A 17,086-nucleotide genomic window follows, 5' to 3' on the forward strand; every position below is an offset into this window, starting at 1 on the left:
CCATGAAATTAAAAGACGCTTACTCCTTGGAAGGAAAGTTATGACCAACCTAGATAGCATATTCAAAAGCAGAGACATTACTTTGCCAACAAAGGTTCGTCTAGTCAAGGCTATGGTTTTTCCTGTGGTCATGTATGGACGTGAGAGTTGGACTGTGAAGAAGGCTGAGTGCCAAAGAATTGATGCTTTTGAACTGTGGTGTTGGAGAAGATTCTTGAGAGTCCCTTGGACTGCAAGGAGATCCAACCAGTCCATTCTGAAGGAGATCAGCCCTGGAATTTCTTTGGAAGGAATGATGCTAAAGCTGAAGCTCCAGTACTTTGGCCACCTCATGTGAAGAGTTGACTCATTGGAAAAGACTCTGATGCTGGGAGGGATTGGGGGCAGGAGGACAAGGCGGCGACAGAGGATGAGATGGCTGGATGGCATCACTGACTCAATGGACACGAGTCTGAGTGAACTCCGGGAGTTGGTGATGGACAGGGAGGCCTGGCGTGCTGCAGTTCATGGGGTTGCAAAGAGTCAGACACGACTGAGCGACTGATCTGATCTGATCTGATCTGATATATATGCAAGGGGATATTTCTCAGCCATTAAAAAGAAAGAAATCATGCCATCCGCAGCACTGAGGATGGACCTAGAGATTGTCAAACTGAGCGAAGCAAATCAGACAGAGAAAGAGAAACATCATATGCTATCTCTTATATGAGGCATCTAAAAAGAACTTTTACAAATGAAGTTGTTTCATTTGAAAGCTGAAGTTTTATTGTTGGCAACAAAGTCTATCAAGCCTCTTAAAGTGACAGGCTCACTACATTCCCCTGAAGATGACTGACAAAATTCATCACTGAACAACCACAGCTTGCCAGACGTTCTTTTAAGCAAAAACGGTTTTCCATGGAAAAGTTCAGTTCACAATTCGAACAATCACACAAGTGCTTCTCTTTGAGATTCCTGTTGTGTGTGTTGGTGTACAGCAAATATGTATAAACATACGCCCCATTTTGTCACACAGAATATTAAAAAGACATATACTCAAAGGTCAAGGTTTTATAAAATTAGTCAGTTTTATTACTTCATCAAGAACACCATTAAGAAACTTGCTCTATCGTAGTTTACTCTGTATATATGAGAAGCGATTTATGTAAGGCTCCTGGGATAATGCCTTTGCTTTAAAACCATTAATGTCACTTGCTACCTACATTGATGGTCTCTAAAATCTTTAACTACCTACTCAATCAGTTTTGTGTTTTTTTTAATTAAGGATTTTTGTAATAGTAAAGTTCCAAGTATTCCTAATGGCCTATCGGGGCTGGCTGTATAACCTCCCAAGCTTATTTACTGATTTATTTATTTGTCTGTTTTAAAGTATCTATTTATTTATTTTTACTTTTTGGCTGCGTGGCACATAGGACCAGGGATTGAGCCTGCATCCTTTGCATTGGAAGTGCGGAGCTGAACCACTGGGCCACCAGGGAAGTTCAAGAACACAAGCTTATTTAATTATCACAACTGCACAGACAGCAAACATGAGATGTGAGCAAACCCAAGCTATAAAAGACCAAGTAACTTGGTCAAGGTAATAAAGATGGCACATCGAAGAGGGGGGACTATAACCAGGTTTTTATTGCTCTAGAGTCACAGCTCATCATTCCATATTCCCTCTAAGTTTCTCAAGCATTTTCATTTCTGTAATTAGAAGGAACTAAAGATCTATGATGTTAGAATTACGTGTTCTTAGGCACAAAAATGAAAGCCCAGGGCGGTCAAGAGCTTTGTTAAAAATCATATTTAGTTAATGGCAGAGCTGGGATGGAAAGAAAAAGCTGGGTAGTCCTAGGTGAGAAGCCCTGTAACGCCTCTTGCCTCTAAAAGAATGTTCTGGTTTCATCCTTATTTCTCTGGCATAGCCAGAGACAGACCTGCGAACAGGAGATGCCCTTGGCAGGCACCAAAAGACACTGGCCTGTGATAAATGGGCAGCTGGTGCCAAGGGTGCCTTCCTCAGCTTCCTCCTCGTACCACGTCAGGCACATGAGTACCAGGACCCTTCCTGTCCTCTGCAGCTTATGTCTTTCCACTACAAAGCCAGCACACGGCAAGTGGCAACAGGCTCAAGAGTCATCTAGAAGACTTCCCAGGCTCCCAAGAAAAGAGAAGGGGAGCTCGTGTTTTCTCCCTCTCTTTCATGAAGCTTCCGCAGAAGCTCCAGACAAGACAGTTGAAACTCCTCTGTGACAGGGTCAGAAATGAAGGGGGATGCTCCCAAAACAAAGGGCTGCGCGTCAGCTTCCACACCAAGGGAGTTCTAGCAGGCACGCGCTCTCACCACGATCCAAACACACAGACCATCCAGCCCAGCTCATAGGATTCGAGGTACTATTCTGCTCAGTGGAACATGGGACCTCGGGGAACAACTCATCGCTCAAAACATCCAAGGAGGAGGCATGACTTCACGAGAGGAACAGGGGAGGATACGGGGCAAAGTGATGATAAGAAAGGCGGGAGGGGTGGCTGAGAGCATGGGGGAGACAGAGACGCACTACGTACTGCAGACTTGAAGCAACAGCGGATCAATGTCACGAAGCCTTCATGACACACTCACGCCCCTGGCAATCAACAGATGGCACCTCTCACTGCCAAGTTCTAATGCATTTCCTGTTCAGGCTCAGCGTCAGGACACCGGGCTTGCCAAATACCCACTGATGCAGACAGCAAGGGGAGTGGAAGAACCCGCGGCTATACACCTCTCCCTTCTTTGCAGGACCTCGTTCCTCGCAGCAAGGAAAACATTCACTCTGCAGCGGGTGAATTTCCACACAGGACGGCAAGGACACGCGTCTAGACGTGCGCTCTGAAGGTGACTAGTATTTGGTAAGAAATGTTAAGCTCATTCAGGTTTTTCCATAAGATGGTATGGAAAAACCTAAACAAACTTTTTGGCCAACCCAATACTTGCTTTTTTTTTTAGTATAAAAAATAGAGAAGCTACCTCTAAGGGTAATTCATATCTATCATCGGACAGAGCTCACTTGAGTAATGCAGCCATTTATTCTCATCCTAATGGATCGTCAACAGAGCAGCTATTATATTCAAACAGCAAGGCAACCTAGAAAGTAAAACCCTACTACTTTTTGGATATTAGTCCTTGAATACTAGGGCCCAAAACTCTTGAGTTGAAAAGTTTTGATTCCTATCGACCAGCCACCTGAGTGCCCGGGCTTCTTTCTTGGATTGCTGGAAGCTTGGTATCCACATCTCTCGCAAAGAGCGCCGACGTGGGACCAGGGGTGAGAAAGCGAACACTGTAGGCTCTGGACAGCTCAGGTGGGTAACGTCTGCCTGCCATCTTTTGGGTGGTAAGCCCTGCATTGAGAGAAAGAGGGAAAAATGAAAAATGTAAGTTAGCACAAGTCTCATGCTCCGTAAGTGCCTAAAGCAAGTACCTTCACTCCATGGAGTCTCCATAGTCACACTCCTGAAGAGTTAAAAGGAGAAAGAAAGTATCTAACATTTATTGAGAATATCCTGTGCACCAGATGGGCTTCCCAGGTGGCTCAGTGGTAAAGAATTAGCCTGCCAATGCAGGAGATTCAGGAGGCGTGGGTTCAATCCGTGGGTTGGGAAGATCCCCCGGAAGAAGAAATGGTAACCCACTCCAGTACTCTTGCCTGAGAAATCCCATGGACAGAGAGGCCTGGGGGGCTACAGTCTATGGAGTCTCAAAGAGTCAGACACGACAGTGACTGAGCGCACAGAACACACATGCATTAGATACTCTGCTCGGTGGGCTTCACAGACTGTCTCATTCAATCCTTCAATCCATTCACGCCAAAGTACATCCTTATGGAATTTTAGAACACACAAGAAAAGGAAGAGACTTTACAAACTCCCTAAGAGGAAAAGATCAATTTGGAAGGTCAGAAGTTAGGATGGTTTTGGATTTCTGGACAGTAACACTAGAAGTTAAAAAGCAGTGGTGAAATTTATTGATGAGTATTAACACTAGGAAGTACAACTTCAAGGAGAAAAAGAAAAGTTGCATAGCCTCAAAATATCTCCACCCATATGTTTACTAATTATTGTGGTGGTTTCAACATATGTCGAGGGACTTCCCTGGTGGTCCAGCGGCTAAGACTCCATTCTCCCAATGCAAGAGACTTGGGTTCAATTCCTGGTCAGGGAACTAGATCCCACTTGCCATAACTAAAAATCCTGCACGCTGCAATGAAGATCAAAGACCCCACATGCAGCAACTACGACCCAGTGCAGCCAAATAATTAATTAATTAAAAAAATATATATATATATATCCTCAAATTAGTTTATATTCCTCCCACAAGGAGGCGAAGTTTAATTCCCTTCTCTTTGACTGTGGGCTGGATTTACTGACTCGCTCAGTGGAAAAAGAAAATTAGTAACTTCACAGAGGGAAAACCTAGCAGACAGCACCTTAGGCAGGTGATCAAAGAGAGCATCACCAGTAACACATCATGCTGATATCACTCATCCCCTGATATGATGCAATGAGAAGGTCCTTTTCACCTCTGTGCTCTTATTCCGCCAAATCCAAAACCCAAGTCTCAACATGAGAAAACATCAGAGAAACTCTACAGAGGAACATTCTGCAGAATACTGACCCATCTTCTTCAAAAATGTCAGTTATTAAAAAACAAGAAAGATGGCACAACTGTCACAACTGAAGGCATCTGAGGCGACATGAGGAGCAACTACAATCTGGCATCCTGGATCCGATCCTGAACAGACAAGGGATGTGAGTGGAGAAGCTGGAGAAATAGGACTCAAGTCTGTATTGCAGCTCATTGCAGTATTAACAGTCAACATTGGTTTCTCAGTGCTGACAAATGTGCATGGTTAGATAAAATATTAACATTAGAATAGAATTCTGGCACTCTGCACTATCTTTGCAACCCTTCTATCAACCCGTAATCCTTTCAAAAGTTGACAAAAAAAATTTAAAGAAAGCCAATAACAAACTGCCTTCAAAATTCTGAACAAAAAAAACAAAAACAAAACTAATGTCCATTTTAGTAGTTTACATTCAGCTAAACTATAGTTTAAATGTTAGAATCAAATAAAGACATTTCAGACATCCCCCATACACCCTTTGTCAAGAAGCTATATGAGGGTCAGTTCAGTTCAGTTGCTCAGTCGTGTCCGACTCTTTGTGACCCCATGGACTGCAGCACACCAGGCTTCCCAGTCCATCACCAACTCCCGGAGCTTGCTCAAACTCATGTCCATCAAATCGGTGATGCCATCCAAACATCTCATCCTCTGTCATCCCCTTCTCCTCCTGCCTTCAATCTTTCCCAGCATCACAGTCTCTTCCAATAAGTCAGTTCTACACATCAGGTGGCCAAAGTATTGGCACTTCAGCTTCAGCATCAGTCCTTCCAATGAATATTCAGGACTGATTTCCTTTACAATTGACTGGTTCAATCTCCTTGCAGTCCAAGGAACTGTCAAGAGTCTTCTCCAACACCACAGTTTAAAAGCATCAATTCTTCGTCACTCAGCTTTCTTTATAGTCCAACTCACACATCCATGCATGACTACTGGAAAAACCATAGCTTTGACTAGATGGATTTTTGTTAACAAAGTAATGTCTCTGCTTTTTAATATGTTGTCTAGGTTGGTCATAGCTTTTCTTCCAAGGAGCAAGAGTCTTTTAATTCATGGCTGCAGTCACCATCTGCAGTGATTTTGGAGCCCCCAAAAATAAAGTCTCTGTTTCCATTGTTCCCCATCTATTTGCCATGAAGTGATGGGACCGGATGCCATGATCTTCGTTTTTTGAATGTTGACTTATAAGCCAGATTTTTCACTCTCCTCTTTCACTTTCATCAAGAGGCTCTTTAGTTTTTCTTCACTTTCTGCCATAAGAGTGGTGTCATCTACATATCTGTGGTTACTGATATTTCTTCCAGCGATCTTGATTCCAGCTTGTGCTTCATCCAGCCCGGCATTTTGCACGATATACTCTGCATATCAGTTAAATAAGCAGGGTGACAATATACAGCCTTGACGTACTCCTTTCCCTATTTCCAGTCTGTTGTTCCATGTCCAGTTCTAACCGTTGTTTCTTGACTTGCATACAGATTTCTCAGGAGGCAGGTCAGGTGGTCTAGTATTCCCATCTCTTTCAGAATTTTCCACAGTTTGTTATGATCCACACAGTCAGAGGCTTTGGTGTAATCAGTAAAGCAGAAGTAGATGTTTTTCTGGAATTCTCTTGCTTTTTCGAGGATCCAACAGATGTTGGCAATTTGATCTCTGGTTCTTCTGCCTTTTCTAAATCCAGCTTGAACACCTGGAAGTTCACGGTTCATGTACTATGGAAGTCTGGCTTGGAGAATTTTGAGCATTATTTTGCTTGTGTGTGAGATCAGTGCAATTGTGCGGTAGTTTGAACATTCTTTGGCATTCCCTTTCTTTGGAATTGAAACGAAAATGACCTTTTCCAGTCCTGTGGCCACTGCTGAATTTTCCAAATTTGCTTCCAAATTTGCACTCATATTGAGTGCAGCACTTTCAAGCATCATCTTTTTGGATGAGGGTACAATCAACCAAATAAAAAGAAAGTTAAGAGAAAAGGATAAAAACATACAAGAAGCAGAGGTGTCAACATAAAAGAAAAAGACAGGAAAGGCAATTCCCAAAATGCTAGGGAAGGGAGATCTCAGAGTGGTCTCTACACAGTGTAGAGGGCAACCAGATGTACCTAATATATGTCACAAGGCTCCAGGAGAGATTTATTCAACAAGATGAAATGACTTGAATGCCTGGTATAGCTGAACATCTTCAAAGGAGGTTTAAACAATCAACAAGGATTGAATTAGTTATGTAAAAGTATAAAATAAACAAACAAGAAATAAGACAGTTATTAACTCGAGGGAAACCAAAAGCTGTATAGGTAAGGAAAATAAATCATAGTATATACTACATGGTTCATTTCTACATAAGTTACATGATCATATAAACAGTGGATGTTAAAAAAAATTATGTATAAGAGCATGTTAGTTAGAAACATTGAGTAATAATCAAAACAATTTGTTAAGTATGGTGGTAAGTGGCTTCCCAGGAGGCGCCAGTGGTAAAGAACCTGCCCGCCAATGCAGGAGATGCAGAAGATGTGGGGTTCGATCCCAGAGTTGGGAAAATCCCTTGGAGGAGGGCATGGTAGCCCACTCCAGTATTCTTGCCTGGGAAATCCCATGGACAGCCAGCCTGGTGGGCTTCAGTCCGTGGGGCTTCAGGGAGTCGGACACGATTGAGTACAGCACATGGCTGGTGGTAAGTGGCTGCCTTCTAGGGAAGGAGAAAAGAAAAAAGAAGTAGAAGATAGTTTTCTTTTACTAACTTTGCAGAACTAATTGATACTTTAACCTATGTACCTGTATGTCTCTTTCTTAAAATTTTTTTTTTTATCTTTTGGCCACACCACGTGGCATGTGGGATCTTAGTTCCTCAACCAGGGAAAAAACCCACGCCCTCTACATTGGAAGCACAGTCTTAACAACTGAACCACCCGTGAAGTCCTAAAAAAAATTTTAATGTGAAGATATTAGAGTTGATAATAGTCAGGTTTGCAATGATTACTCTTCATCCATACCAAATTTAGAAAGCAGAGCAGAAAAACCAATCTGAAATATACTAGAGATGTTTAGCCTGTAAAAGAGATGACTTTGAGTGAGCATAAAGCTTGTTTTGAAGCATCTAAAGAGGTTACAAACAGAAGAGTGAACGAACTTGTTTGGTAGAGTGTGAAGGACAGGGTTGCCTAAATTCTTTCTTCTCGATAACTACTCACAGATGGTCATGGAGTTTGGCTTCCAAGAGCCTGGAACAAGCGTAAGGATTCTTTACCAAGACAAAATTGAGCACAGAAAACCAGAACAGGAATCCAAATGGCCAACCACAAGAAAATGCTAAGACGTACAATCTGGGGAGTCTAAATACCCATCCAGGGACGCCCCTGATGGACCAGCGGCTAAGACTCTATGCTCCTGGGTTTGATCCCGGATCAAGGACTAGATGCCACGTGCCACAATTAACGGTGCCACATGCCACAGTGAAGATCCTTCTTGCATGCTGCAACTAAGACCCGGCATGGCCAAATAAACACCAACTCAAAGTTCAAAGGATTAGATGCAGGCTCAAACTTCGGGTTACTACAGCCAGAGTTCATGATTGGGGAGAGCCTGTATTTGGAGCAAAACCAGAATCAAATAAGGAGGACCCCAATCGATTACTACAAAACAGCTTTGGAAAGGCCATTTTTCATCTTTCCTGACTGATGGTCACATAATCAAAGCTGTATCTCACCGCATTAGAGTTTGAAGTGGGTAGCTAAGAAAGAACCACAGAAGGGGAAGTCTTGGTTCAATACAAAGACCGGTATAACTGTAGAAATTTAACAAAAGATAAGATTTGCTACCCTAAAAAATGGTGAAATCACCAGCCCTGGAAATGTAACATAAATTAGCAGATGACTTGGTTGTGATATTTGAAACACCAGTTTCATCTGTACTGACCACACAATCTTCAGTGGCCTTCCCAACCCTAACCTTGCGTAACTGTCTACATGAGAAAGTCAGTAGTAATACCCTCTTTCCCTGCCTGCCCACTTGAGAGTCCTTCCAATGCTGTAGAATAAAGTCCCATTTAAGGTGACATCATAGAGAAAAGAATCTTGTGAAATGGACTCTTTTAGCTCTAGTGTTCTTCCAGAAATGTCTCACAGTGTGACCTGAAGAAAGTGTGTCCCATGAAATGGTTATGACACGTTTCGTAGTAACTAACTTTCAGCATCCCAAATTGCCTTTCCAGCTGAAGTCCTGGTTAGAAAAACAAGCTGTTCCTAAACTACAATTAATAAATAGTTTGCTTCCAAGGAGAATATGGCTCCTACTTTAACAATAAGGAAAAAGTCAGATTATCTACAAATTCATAACTCTTCTTGAGTTCGTCAGGGAACCGAGACCAAACAACAACCAAGTGAACTGAACCCCAAAGTGACGTGTTCATCTCAGGAAAGACGGACACAGGCTCAATTTCACCTTTTGCAGAACACAGGTGAAGGAGGAGGCTACCACAAAGTAGGTAACAAGAAATCAACTAAAATTTTAACAAATCCTTATAGGTATGGGCTATCATGTTAGTTTAGAATAGCTCAGTTCAGTTCAGTCGCTGAGTCATGTCCAACTCTTTGCGACCCCATGAATCACAGCACGCCAGGCCTCCCTGTCCATCACCAACTCCTGGAGTTCACTCAGACTCACGTCCATCGAATCAGTGATGCCATCCAGCCATCTCATCCTCTGTTGTCCCCTTCTCCTCCTGCCTCCAATCCCTCCCAGCATCAAAGTCTTTTCCAATGAGTCAACTCTTCGCATGAGGTGGCCAAAGTACTGGAGTTTCAGCTTTAGCATCATTCCTTCCAAAGAAATCCCAGGGCTGATCTCCTTCAGAATGGACTGGCTGGATCTCCTTGCAGTCCAAGGGACTCTCAAGAGTCTTCTCCAACACCACAGTTCAAAAGCATCAATTCTGCAGTGCTCAGCCTTCTTCACAGTCCAACTCTCACATCCATACATGACCACTGGAAAAACCATAGTCTTGACTAGACTGACCTTTGTTGGCAAAGTAATGTCTCTGCTTTTCAATATGCTATCTAGGTGGGTTACACCAAAAAAGAGGTCAAACTCACTCAAAAGCTCTTCTTTTTTAAAAAAATATTTATTATTTATTTGGCAACATTGGGTCTTAGTTGTATGCAGGCTCAGTAATTGGGGCACATAGGCTTAGTTGCTCCACAGAATGTGAGATCTTAGTTCCCAGACCAGGGATTGAACCCACATCCTTGGCATTGCAAGGCAGATTTTTAACCACTGAACCACCAGGGAAGTCCCCAAAGCTTTTTCCATGTACCTCCATCAGATGCCCAGGAAGAAGACTGGGGCCAGGGTAGAACACTGGAAACAGCCTCCTTCTTTGGCCCGGGGCAGAGAAGGAAATGTCAGGAAGCCCCTTCCATCTCCCCAGAACCTTCCCTTACAAAGAGAAAAAGTCTTACAACACTGAAGAAGCTGGAGCAAACCTTTTATCTTCAGATCCAAGGGATGAAAAATCTACCCCTCCCCCATGCAAAATTCACCTGTCTCATGGTCTGGGTGGAGGCTGGAAATGAATCCGGACCTAGGATCCCACCAGGATACCAGAGGTCACCCACCCCTGAAGGGACACAGAACTCTCTTCCATCCAAACCAACCACAGATACAAGGCAGAGTCTGGCTTGAAGGAGAGGCAAGAACACTGAGAAAGCTTCACTCCTGAGTTCCAGGAATGCAAAAACCTGCCTAAGCCTGATGCTGCCAAGAAAACAAAGAACCTACCCTGCCCACACCGCGAGCCCGTCGCTGAGCAACAAGCCACAGCAGTTTACTGCCGATGGAGGGGCAAGAGCAGGGAGACCTCCTCTGTGACCCGGCAATACAGGACCTGCCAAAAGCTGAGGGTGGGGCAGAAAGGCTGAGGAAAGCAACTAGTGCCAGGTCCCACTGTAAGCACAGGTAACTTTCATAGTTAATACTGATAATATTTAATTATTGATTATTGTAATTATAAATACTGGAATAATTTGAAGCTGTAGAGCACTAAACATAACAGTAACAACACAAACCTCTCTTTTTTTTTGGCCACACCCCGTGGCATGTGGGGTCTCAGTTCCCTGACCAGGGATGGAATTTTCACCTCTGTAATGGAAGGCAGAGTCTTAAACATTGGATTACCAGAGAAGTTCTGCAAACCCAAATTTAGGTCAGCTCTTGAGGTGGCGCTAGTGGTAAAGAACCTGCTTGCCAATGCAGGAGACACGGGTGTGATCCCTGGGTCAGAAAGATCCCCTGGAGGCAGGCACAGCAACCCACTCCAGTGATCTTGCCTGGAGAATCCCACGGACAGGGGAGCCTGGCCTATGGCCCACAGGGTCACAAAGGGCCGGACACAACGGAAGCGATTCGGCACCAGACTAGACCAACTCAACTGGCGTGAGATTCTCATAGGAGCGCGAACCCTACTGCGAACTGCACCTTCGAGGGATCTAGGCTGGGTGCTCCTTATAAGAATCTAATGCTGATGATCTGAGGTGGAGCTGAAGCAGCGCTGCTAGCCCTGTGGAGTGGCTGCCACTGTCTCCTGTCACCCTGAGATGTTTTCCAGTTGCAGGAAAACAAGCTCATGGCTCCCCCTGGTTCTGCATTATGCTGAGTCGTATGATTATTTCATTATATATTACAATGCAATAATAATTGCAATAAAGTGCACGATAAATATAATGCACTTGAGTCTTCCCAAAACATTCTCCTCGCTGCCCCCTGGTCCATGGAAAAATTGTCTTCCATGAAACTGGTCTCTGGTGCAAAAAGACTGGGGACCACTGGGCTGAAGGACTGAAAATGTGGATGAGATTCAGAACTTGCCATTTTTTTAATTTTTTTGGCCTTCATGCCTCCCCTGCAGCTTCCGTGCATCACTGCCCAGCACCTGTAGTGTGGTAACCTCCAGAAGAAACAATAAAGAAGAATTTAAAGCCTTCAGGACAGACCAGTAAACTTCATGGCAGTCCTCAAATAGAAATGAAATATCCATCCTTCCTGCAGAGCCTGGCCTCTCTGATAAGAGTGAGGACCAGCGATGGGGCAGCTGCAACAGAAGAATGGGGAGCAGCAGAGAACGTCAAGACGGCCAGCCCAGCACCTCTCTGCCAAACCTGGACCTGCTTACCTTCTCCCGGAGCCTAATGTTATCCCACACCTTGGTGCACACCATACACTCAAACGCGTCGATGTAGTTGTCCTGCTTAACGTCCTGCACCCCCCACTTCCGTTCCCTGAGCGCGGTGAGAAGTCGCTGATTCGAGATCTCGCCCTTCAGCTTCCATTCTATGTAGGCCTGGTAGCGTCTGTCATCCTGATCCAGCGCTCTGATGTAGCTCGCCAGCTCTCTAGGGTGAGAAAATTCTGATACCAAGATAGCACTTCTATTGCTTGGAAGCCAGTCTGCGATGCTGGGGGATCCGTAATACACAGGGACGACCCCCAGTTTCAGAGGTCTCCAGAGCTTCTCAGTGATGTAGTCGTTGCACACCGCATTCTCAAAAGCCAGGATAAACTTATACTGGGCGAGGATCCTGTAAAAGCCATCGGCGTCCATCGAGGCCGGGTTGCTCAACTGTGGAGGGAGAGGTTTGTTTCGCAGACACTCGCCGTAGGAATCGACCTCAATGTATGTCATCAGCTCTCGAACATAACTGTCCCTGTCTGAGGGCGGGTCACAGTCGGACTGTACATACACCAGCGGGGCGAGGCTCTTCCGGAGGTGGTTTTTGGACCGCAAGGGGACCAGGTATCGGAGTGACGTCAGGACTTCCGTGCCCTCCAAGTACTGGGTGGTTAGTGGCAGGTGGGAGTGCCGGCTGAAGGTGGCGGTGTAGTTGAACAAGGTGATGACTGGCTGGTGAAAGAGCTTATAATTATTTTTTGGAGACTCTTCGTGAAAAAGGGCCCAGTCGTGATGGGCTTTCCGAGGCAGAGGTAAGCTATCTATGCTAAAGTCAGTACCTAGGAGAAAAAAAGACAATGTTAGTATGTCCAAAAGAACTCTGGTGTTTCAGTTTGAGTCCACCTGGGAAGAGCTTGAGGCTATAAATAAGAAGCCTGTCACAGTGCCTGCAAAATGCCTGGCAGTTAGACTTCCCTAGTGGTGCAGTGGATAAGAATCCCCACCTGCCCATGCATGGGACATGGGATCCATCCCTGGTCCGGAAAGATCCCACATGGCGTGAAGCATGTAACCCACACGCCACAAATACTGAGCCTGAGCTCTAGAACCTGGGAGCCACAACTCCTGAAGCCCCAGTGCCCCAGAGCCTGTGCACCCCGACAAGAGAAGCCACTGCAATGAGAAGCCCACACATCCCAACTACAGAGTAGCCTATGCTCACTGCAACCAGAGAAAAGCCCACACATAGCAACAAAGACCCAGCACAGCCAAAAATAAATACATAAATAAATAGTTTTGTAAATGCCCAACAGTGAGAATCATGAAGCTTTCAACCTCAGTTCAGTTAAGTCACTTAGTCGTGTCCAACTCTTTGGGACCCCATGAATCATAGCACGCCAGGCCTCCCTGTCCATCACCATCTCCCGGAGTTCACTCAAACTCATGTCCATTGAGTCGGTGATGCCATCCAGCCATCTCATCCTCTGCCGTCCCCTTTTCCTCCTGCCCCCAATCCCTCCCAGCGTCAGTCTTTTCCTAGAAACTGCTTATAGGGAGGGTCACCAAGGAAAGGGACCCTCCCTCTCATTTTATGAAAAGAGAAATGGGAGTAAGTGTCTAGCCTGGTTCTAAAGAATTTATTCCATTGCCTCCTGCAACTGGCTTTTTCTTTCCAGAGGCATTACCCAAAGAGGGAAGGAGAAATGAAGAGAGAGACCATTCTTAGAAAAGAAAAAGGAAGCCGAAAAGGGGAAAGCAAACCAGTTTGGCAGATTGATTAAATGGAAAAGAAAAAAAAAGGAAATTATGCAAAAGTAGCCAGAACAAATACACGGGATAGGTTTTTTTTTAAATCCAAAATGATCAATTTTCAACAAAGTGCAGTGAATCAGTCTTAGTCAAAATGGTAGATAAGAGGCTTTTAAAGACTGAAGAGCTGATAACAGCACTATGCTACAGATTGCTGAAGGATGGACGTGAAATAACAAGCACATCATGAAATAAAGGGCATAACAGGATTATAACTGTGAGTGATTTTAGCTTCCAGAGGATTAATTGGGGGAAAACTTTGAAACACGATAATGTGCAGACAGAAATGATGGATGTGGTAAACCATTGTTTCCTGACTGTGGGTGGAGACCCAATCAGGAAGAAGTAACTTCCATAACTGAGAAAGAAGAATTAAGACAATATCACAATACATAACACAATTTCTAAGGTGTTCCAGACACTGGTGATGTTTTGGCCCAGTGACTTGATTTTTTTTTAATGCAAGAAAATGGTATACACACACACACACACAAAATCCATCTTCTAGCATCCACTGGGGAAAAAACACACCAAATAAATTCTTCCAGAAAAATGAGACCTATTCTCTGGTAGAATTCATAAAAATAAACTATGTAATGCCAGTGCACACCCTCTCAAATAAACACATACTCTTTGGTACAAACAGTACATCAGTGAGAAATCAATTAATCAAGAGAGGCTTTTAAACAATTAAAGATCAAAGAAGTTTATGCTGGACAACGTATACTGAGCCCCAGAGAAACTGCTGAGGGTTATGTGTTACTGTCTTGATAACAGGCTTTTATTCTCAATGAGGAGGAATGAAAGACCACCATCAAAAAATGGTCATATCTTGGTTTTCTTGGCATTTACTACACAAGTCCTTTAGAAGCAAAAAGAATACTCGGGGGACTTCCCTGGTGGTCCAGTGGTTAAGAATCCACCTTCCAGTGCAGGGCACTCAGATCCATCCCTGGTTGGGGAAGTAAGATCCCACAGGCAGCAGGGCAACTGAGCCCTTGCTGCAACTACTGAGCCCAAGCACCACAACTAGAGAGGAGTCCACGTGACACGACTAAGACCCGATGCAAATAAATAAATAAAGAGAATACTCACACACGCCTGAACCGTAATGGCACGTAGAGCCGGATGGTCAGCAATGGGTAACAGACAAACATCGGACACGAAAGAGAGCTTGAGAAGAAAGGCAATTTACTGCAATGAACTGGCAGCTGCTCACAAAGGTTCTAAGTCGGTCAAGTGGCCAATGATGGGCACTGAGCCCATAAATTTGAGTTAGAACATAAAGCTTCCACAAAAGGCAGAGCAGAAAATCAAGGGCATTTTCCTGGGAGAGGAAGATCCAGACTCTAATCCATAGGCACAGAGGGCAGGGATCCAGATGTACAATTAGAGGCTGGAGGCGATATGGTTAAGATGAAAGCGGGTCTAGCGTTAATGATCTGGCACAAGTGCTCTGAGTGAGGGACTCAGACACCAGGGACCGTCCGCTGCTGGGACCTGGCACACGGGTGACTCTTAATCGCCTCACCCTGCAGTCACCATGGCAAAGATCCAAACTGCAGAGCGAGGAAGCAGAGGGCACAACGAGTGCTTCAGAGCATGGAGGGGCCTGACTCTCATCGCTGCTTGTGGCATCTATAAAGTACAAGAGGAAGGAAACACGTTGAGACCTCGTCACAGCCAATATCGAAGTCTGTGTGTTGGTAGTAAGAATGAGACTTATTCTTATGAAACCGGAACCAGTTATAATGAGCTTTTCATTCATTTTAACTAGGAGGTGAGGGCTTCCAGGCTCATTATACCTTGCATTATACCACACACACACACCACATTGAAGTAAGTTGTGTTTTTTTTTTTTTAATCAGATTCTTCCTAACTACAATTCTCTGAGGAAGATTAAAAAATATATGTCATCTTGCCCAGCAAGCTCCTCCCCTAAACTTACAGCTTATCGTTGTAAACACTCTAGAATTCTTAAGTTACAACCATAACAAACCTAAAATACTTCTCTGAGGATATTACAACCGACGATGCGAGTGACAGTATTGAGCAATTTCTCAAAGGTACTTGGATGTGGGTTCGGCTCCCCAGGTGGTGCTAGTGGTAAAGAACCTGCCTGCCAATGCAGGAAGCATAAGAGACTCAGGTTCGATCCCTGGGTAGGGAAGATCCGCTGGAGGAGGGCATGGCAACCCACTCCAGTATTCTTTCCTGGAGAATCCTATGGACAGAGGAGCCTGGCAGGTTACAGTCCATGGAGTCACCGGAGTCAGATATGACTGAAGCAACTTAGCAGGCACACATGTACTGGATGTGGGTCAGGAAACAGCTGAGTTATTTAGCTCTCTCTGATGCCAGGGCAACGCCCACTGTAACAAGAGTCAGAACTGGGGTATTTAAAGAAAAGAAAATCAATTGATCCATGATAAATCTATACAAATGTGACTAACTTGCATGTGACTGGTTCAGTTTTGTACAGCCATGTTCACTGGCTCTTACAGGTAACAACTTCAGATTCAAACTTCCTTTTCTCTGGGTTATTTTGTGTTTCCTGAATACTGACTAATTCATTCATCCCTTTATTAGCTGACAAACAGATCTTCAGCACTAAAGTGCCCCCTGTAAAGGAAATCACAACGAGAAGCAGAAAAGGAATACAATTCATGCTGGCAAATGGTGCTTCAGCCTCAGACAGGAAGGGGAGGCGGACACCCGCCACAGCACGGACGAACCTTGGGGACGTTGTGCTGAGTTCAGTGATGTAAGTCAGTTACCAAAAAAAAAAAAAAAATACTGTGTGATTCCTCTTATCTGAGGTCCCTAGAATAGTCAAATCCATAGTCAAATCCAAATGGTGCTAGGATGCTGATGATGGGGACTGAATCTGCAAAGGCAGAGAAGCCGAGTGACCATCCTTTATGAAATGTTTATGTGCTCTCTTTCTTCTTCAGGGCCATATACTCTTATTATTCCCACACAAACTGGGAAAAGCAGGAGGCAACACATGTTACTAACCCCACTCTATGAAGAAAGTTTGGTTTGAGTTGTGTATCTGAAGTTAAAGATCCCTGGTGGGGACCAGAATTTTCAGACTGGCTAATGGCAAAGGACCAGAGAGACCACTGGCCCCACTACAATGCTGATGCTGTTGAATAACCGACTCTTGGCAGTCCCAAGACACTCACAGAAATATGACCCAGCTTACACCCAGTCCGCTTGGGAAGAGGCATGCCTTAACTCAGAAAAAAGAAATGTTCCCACACAATGTCCCCCAAAGGTCACCTGTTTTTAAAAAAAGGACCTCTACTGTAAAATGGTATGGCCCGTAAAATGTGATCCTGCAAAAAACTCCAATAGAAGGATCTAAAATTGCAGAGGAAAACAATTTAGGCCAAGGGGCTCTTTGATAATATTATCTGCATAGTCCATGGCTAATTCATGTCACATGAATTTTCTAGACTTACCCACAT

General features: G+C 44.3%; 1 protein-coding gene across 6 annotated transcripts in view; it reads right to left on the bottom strand.

The window, feature by feature from the left end:
- Positions 1-17,086, bottom strand: part of POFUT3 (protein O-fucosyltransferase 3) — a 150,579-nt gene that overhangs the window by 62,689 nt on the left and 70,804 nt on the right. For 3 of the 6 annotated variants that reach the window (XM_086379638.1, XM_086379642.1, XM_086379639.1), the window contains exons 4-5: positions 11,808-12,643; positions 3,209-3,366 (exon numbers count right to left, since the gene is read on the bottom strand). In XM_086379638.1, the coding sequence (XP_086235764.1) occupies positions 3,209-3,366; positions 11,808-12,643 (994 nt within the window). Of the gene's footprint in view, positions 1-1,042; positions 3,367-11,807; positions 12,644-17,086 lie in introns of those variants that run through there. The other 3 variants (XM_086379637.1, XM_086379636.1, XM_086379640.1) reach the window with 1 other exon arrangement.

This window comes from Bos grunniens, chromosome 27 (assembly GCF_055505025.1).
Source record: "Bos grunniens cultivar Pamir isolate PY7600 chromosome 27, Bosgru_T2T1.0, whole genome shotgun sequence".
NCBI classification, from domain to species: Eukaryota; Metazoa; Chordata; class Mammalia; order Artiodactyla; family Bovidae; genus Bos; species Bos grunniens.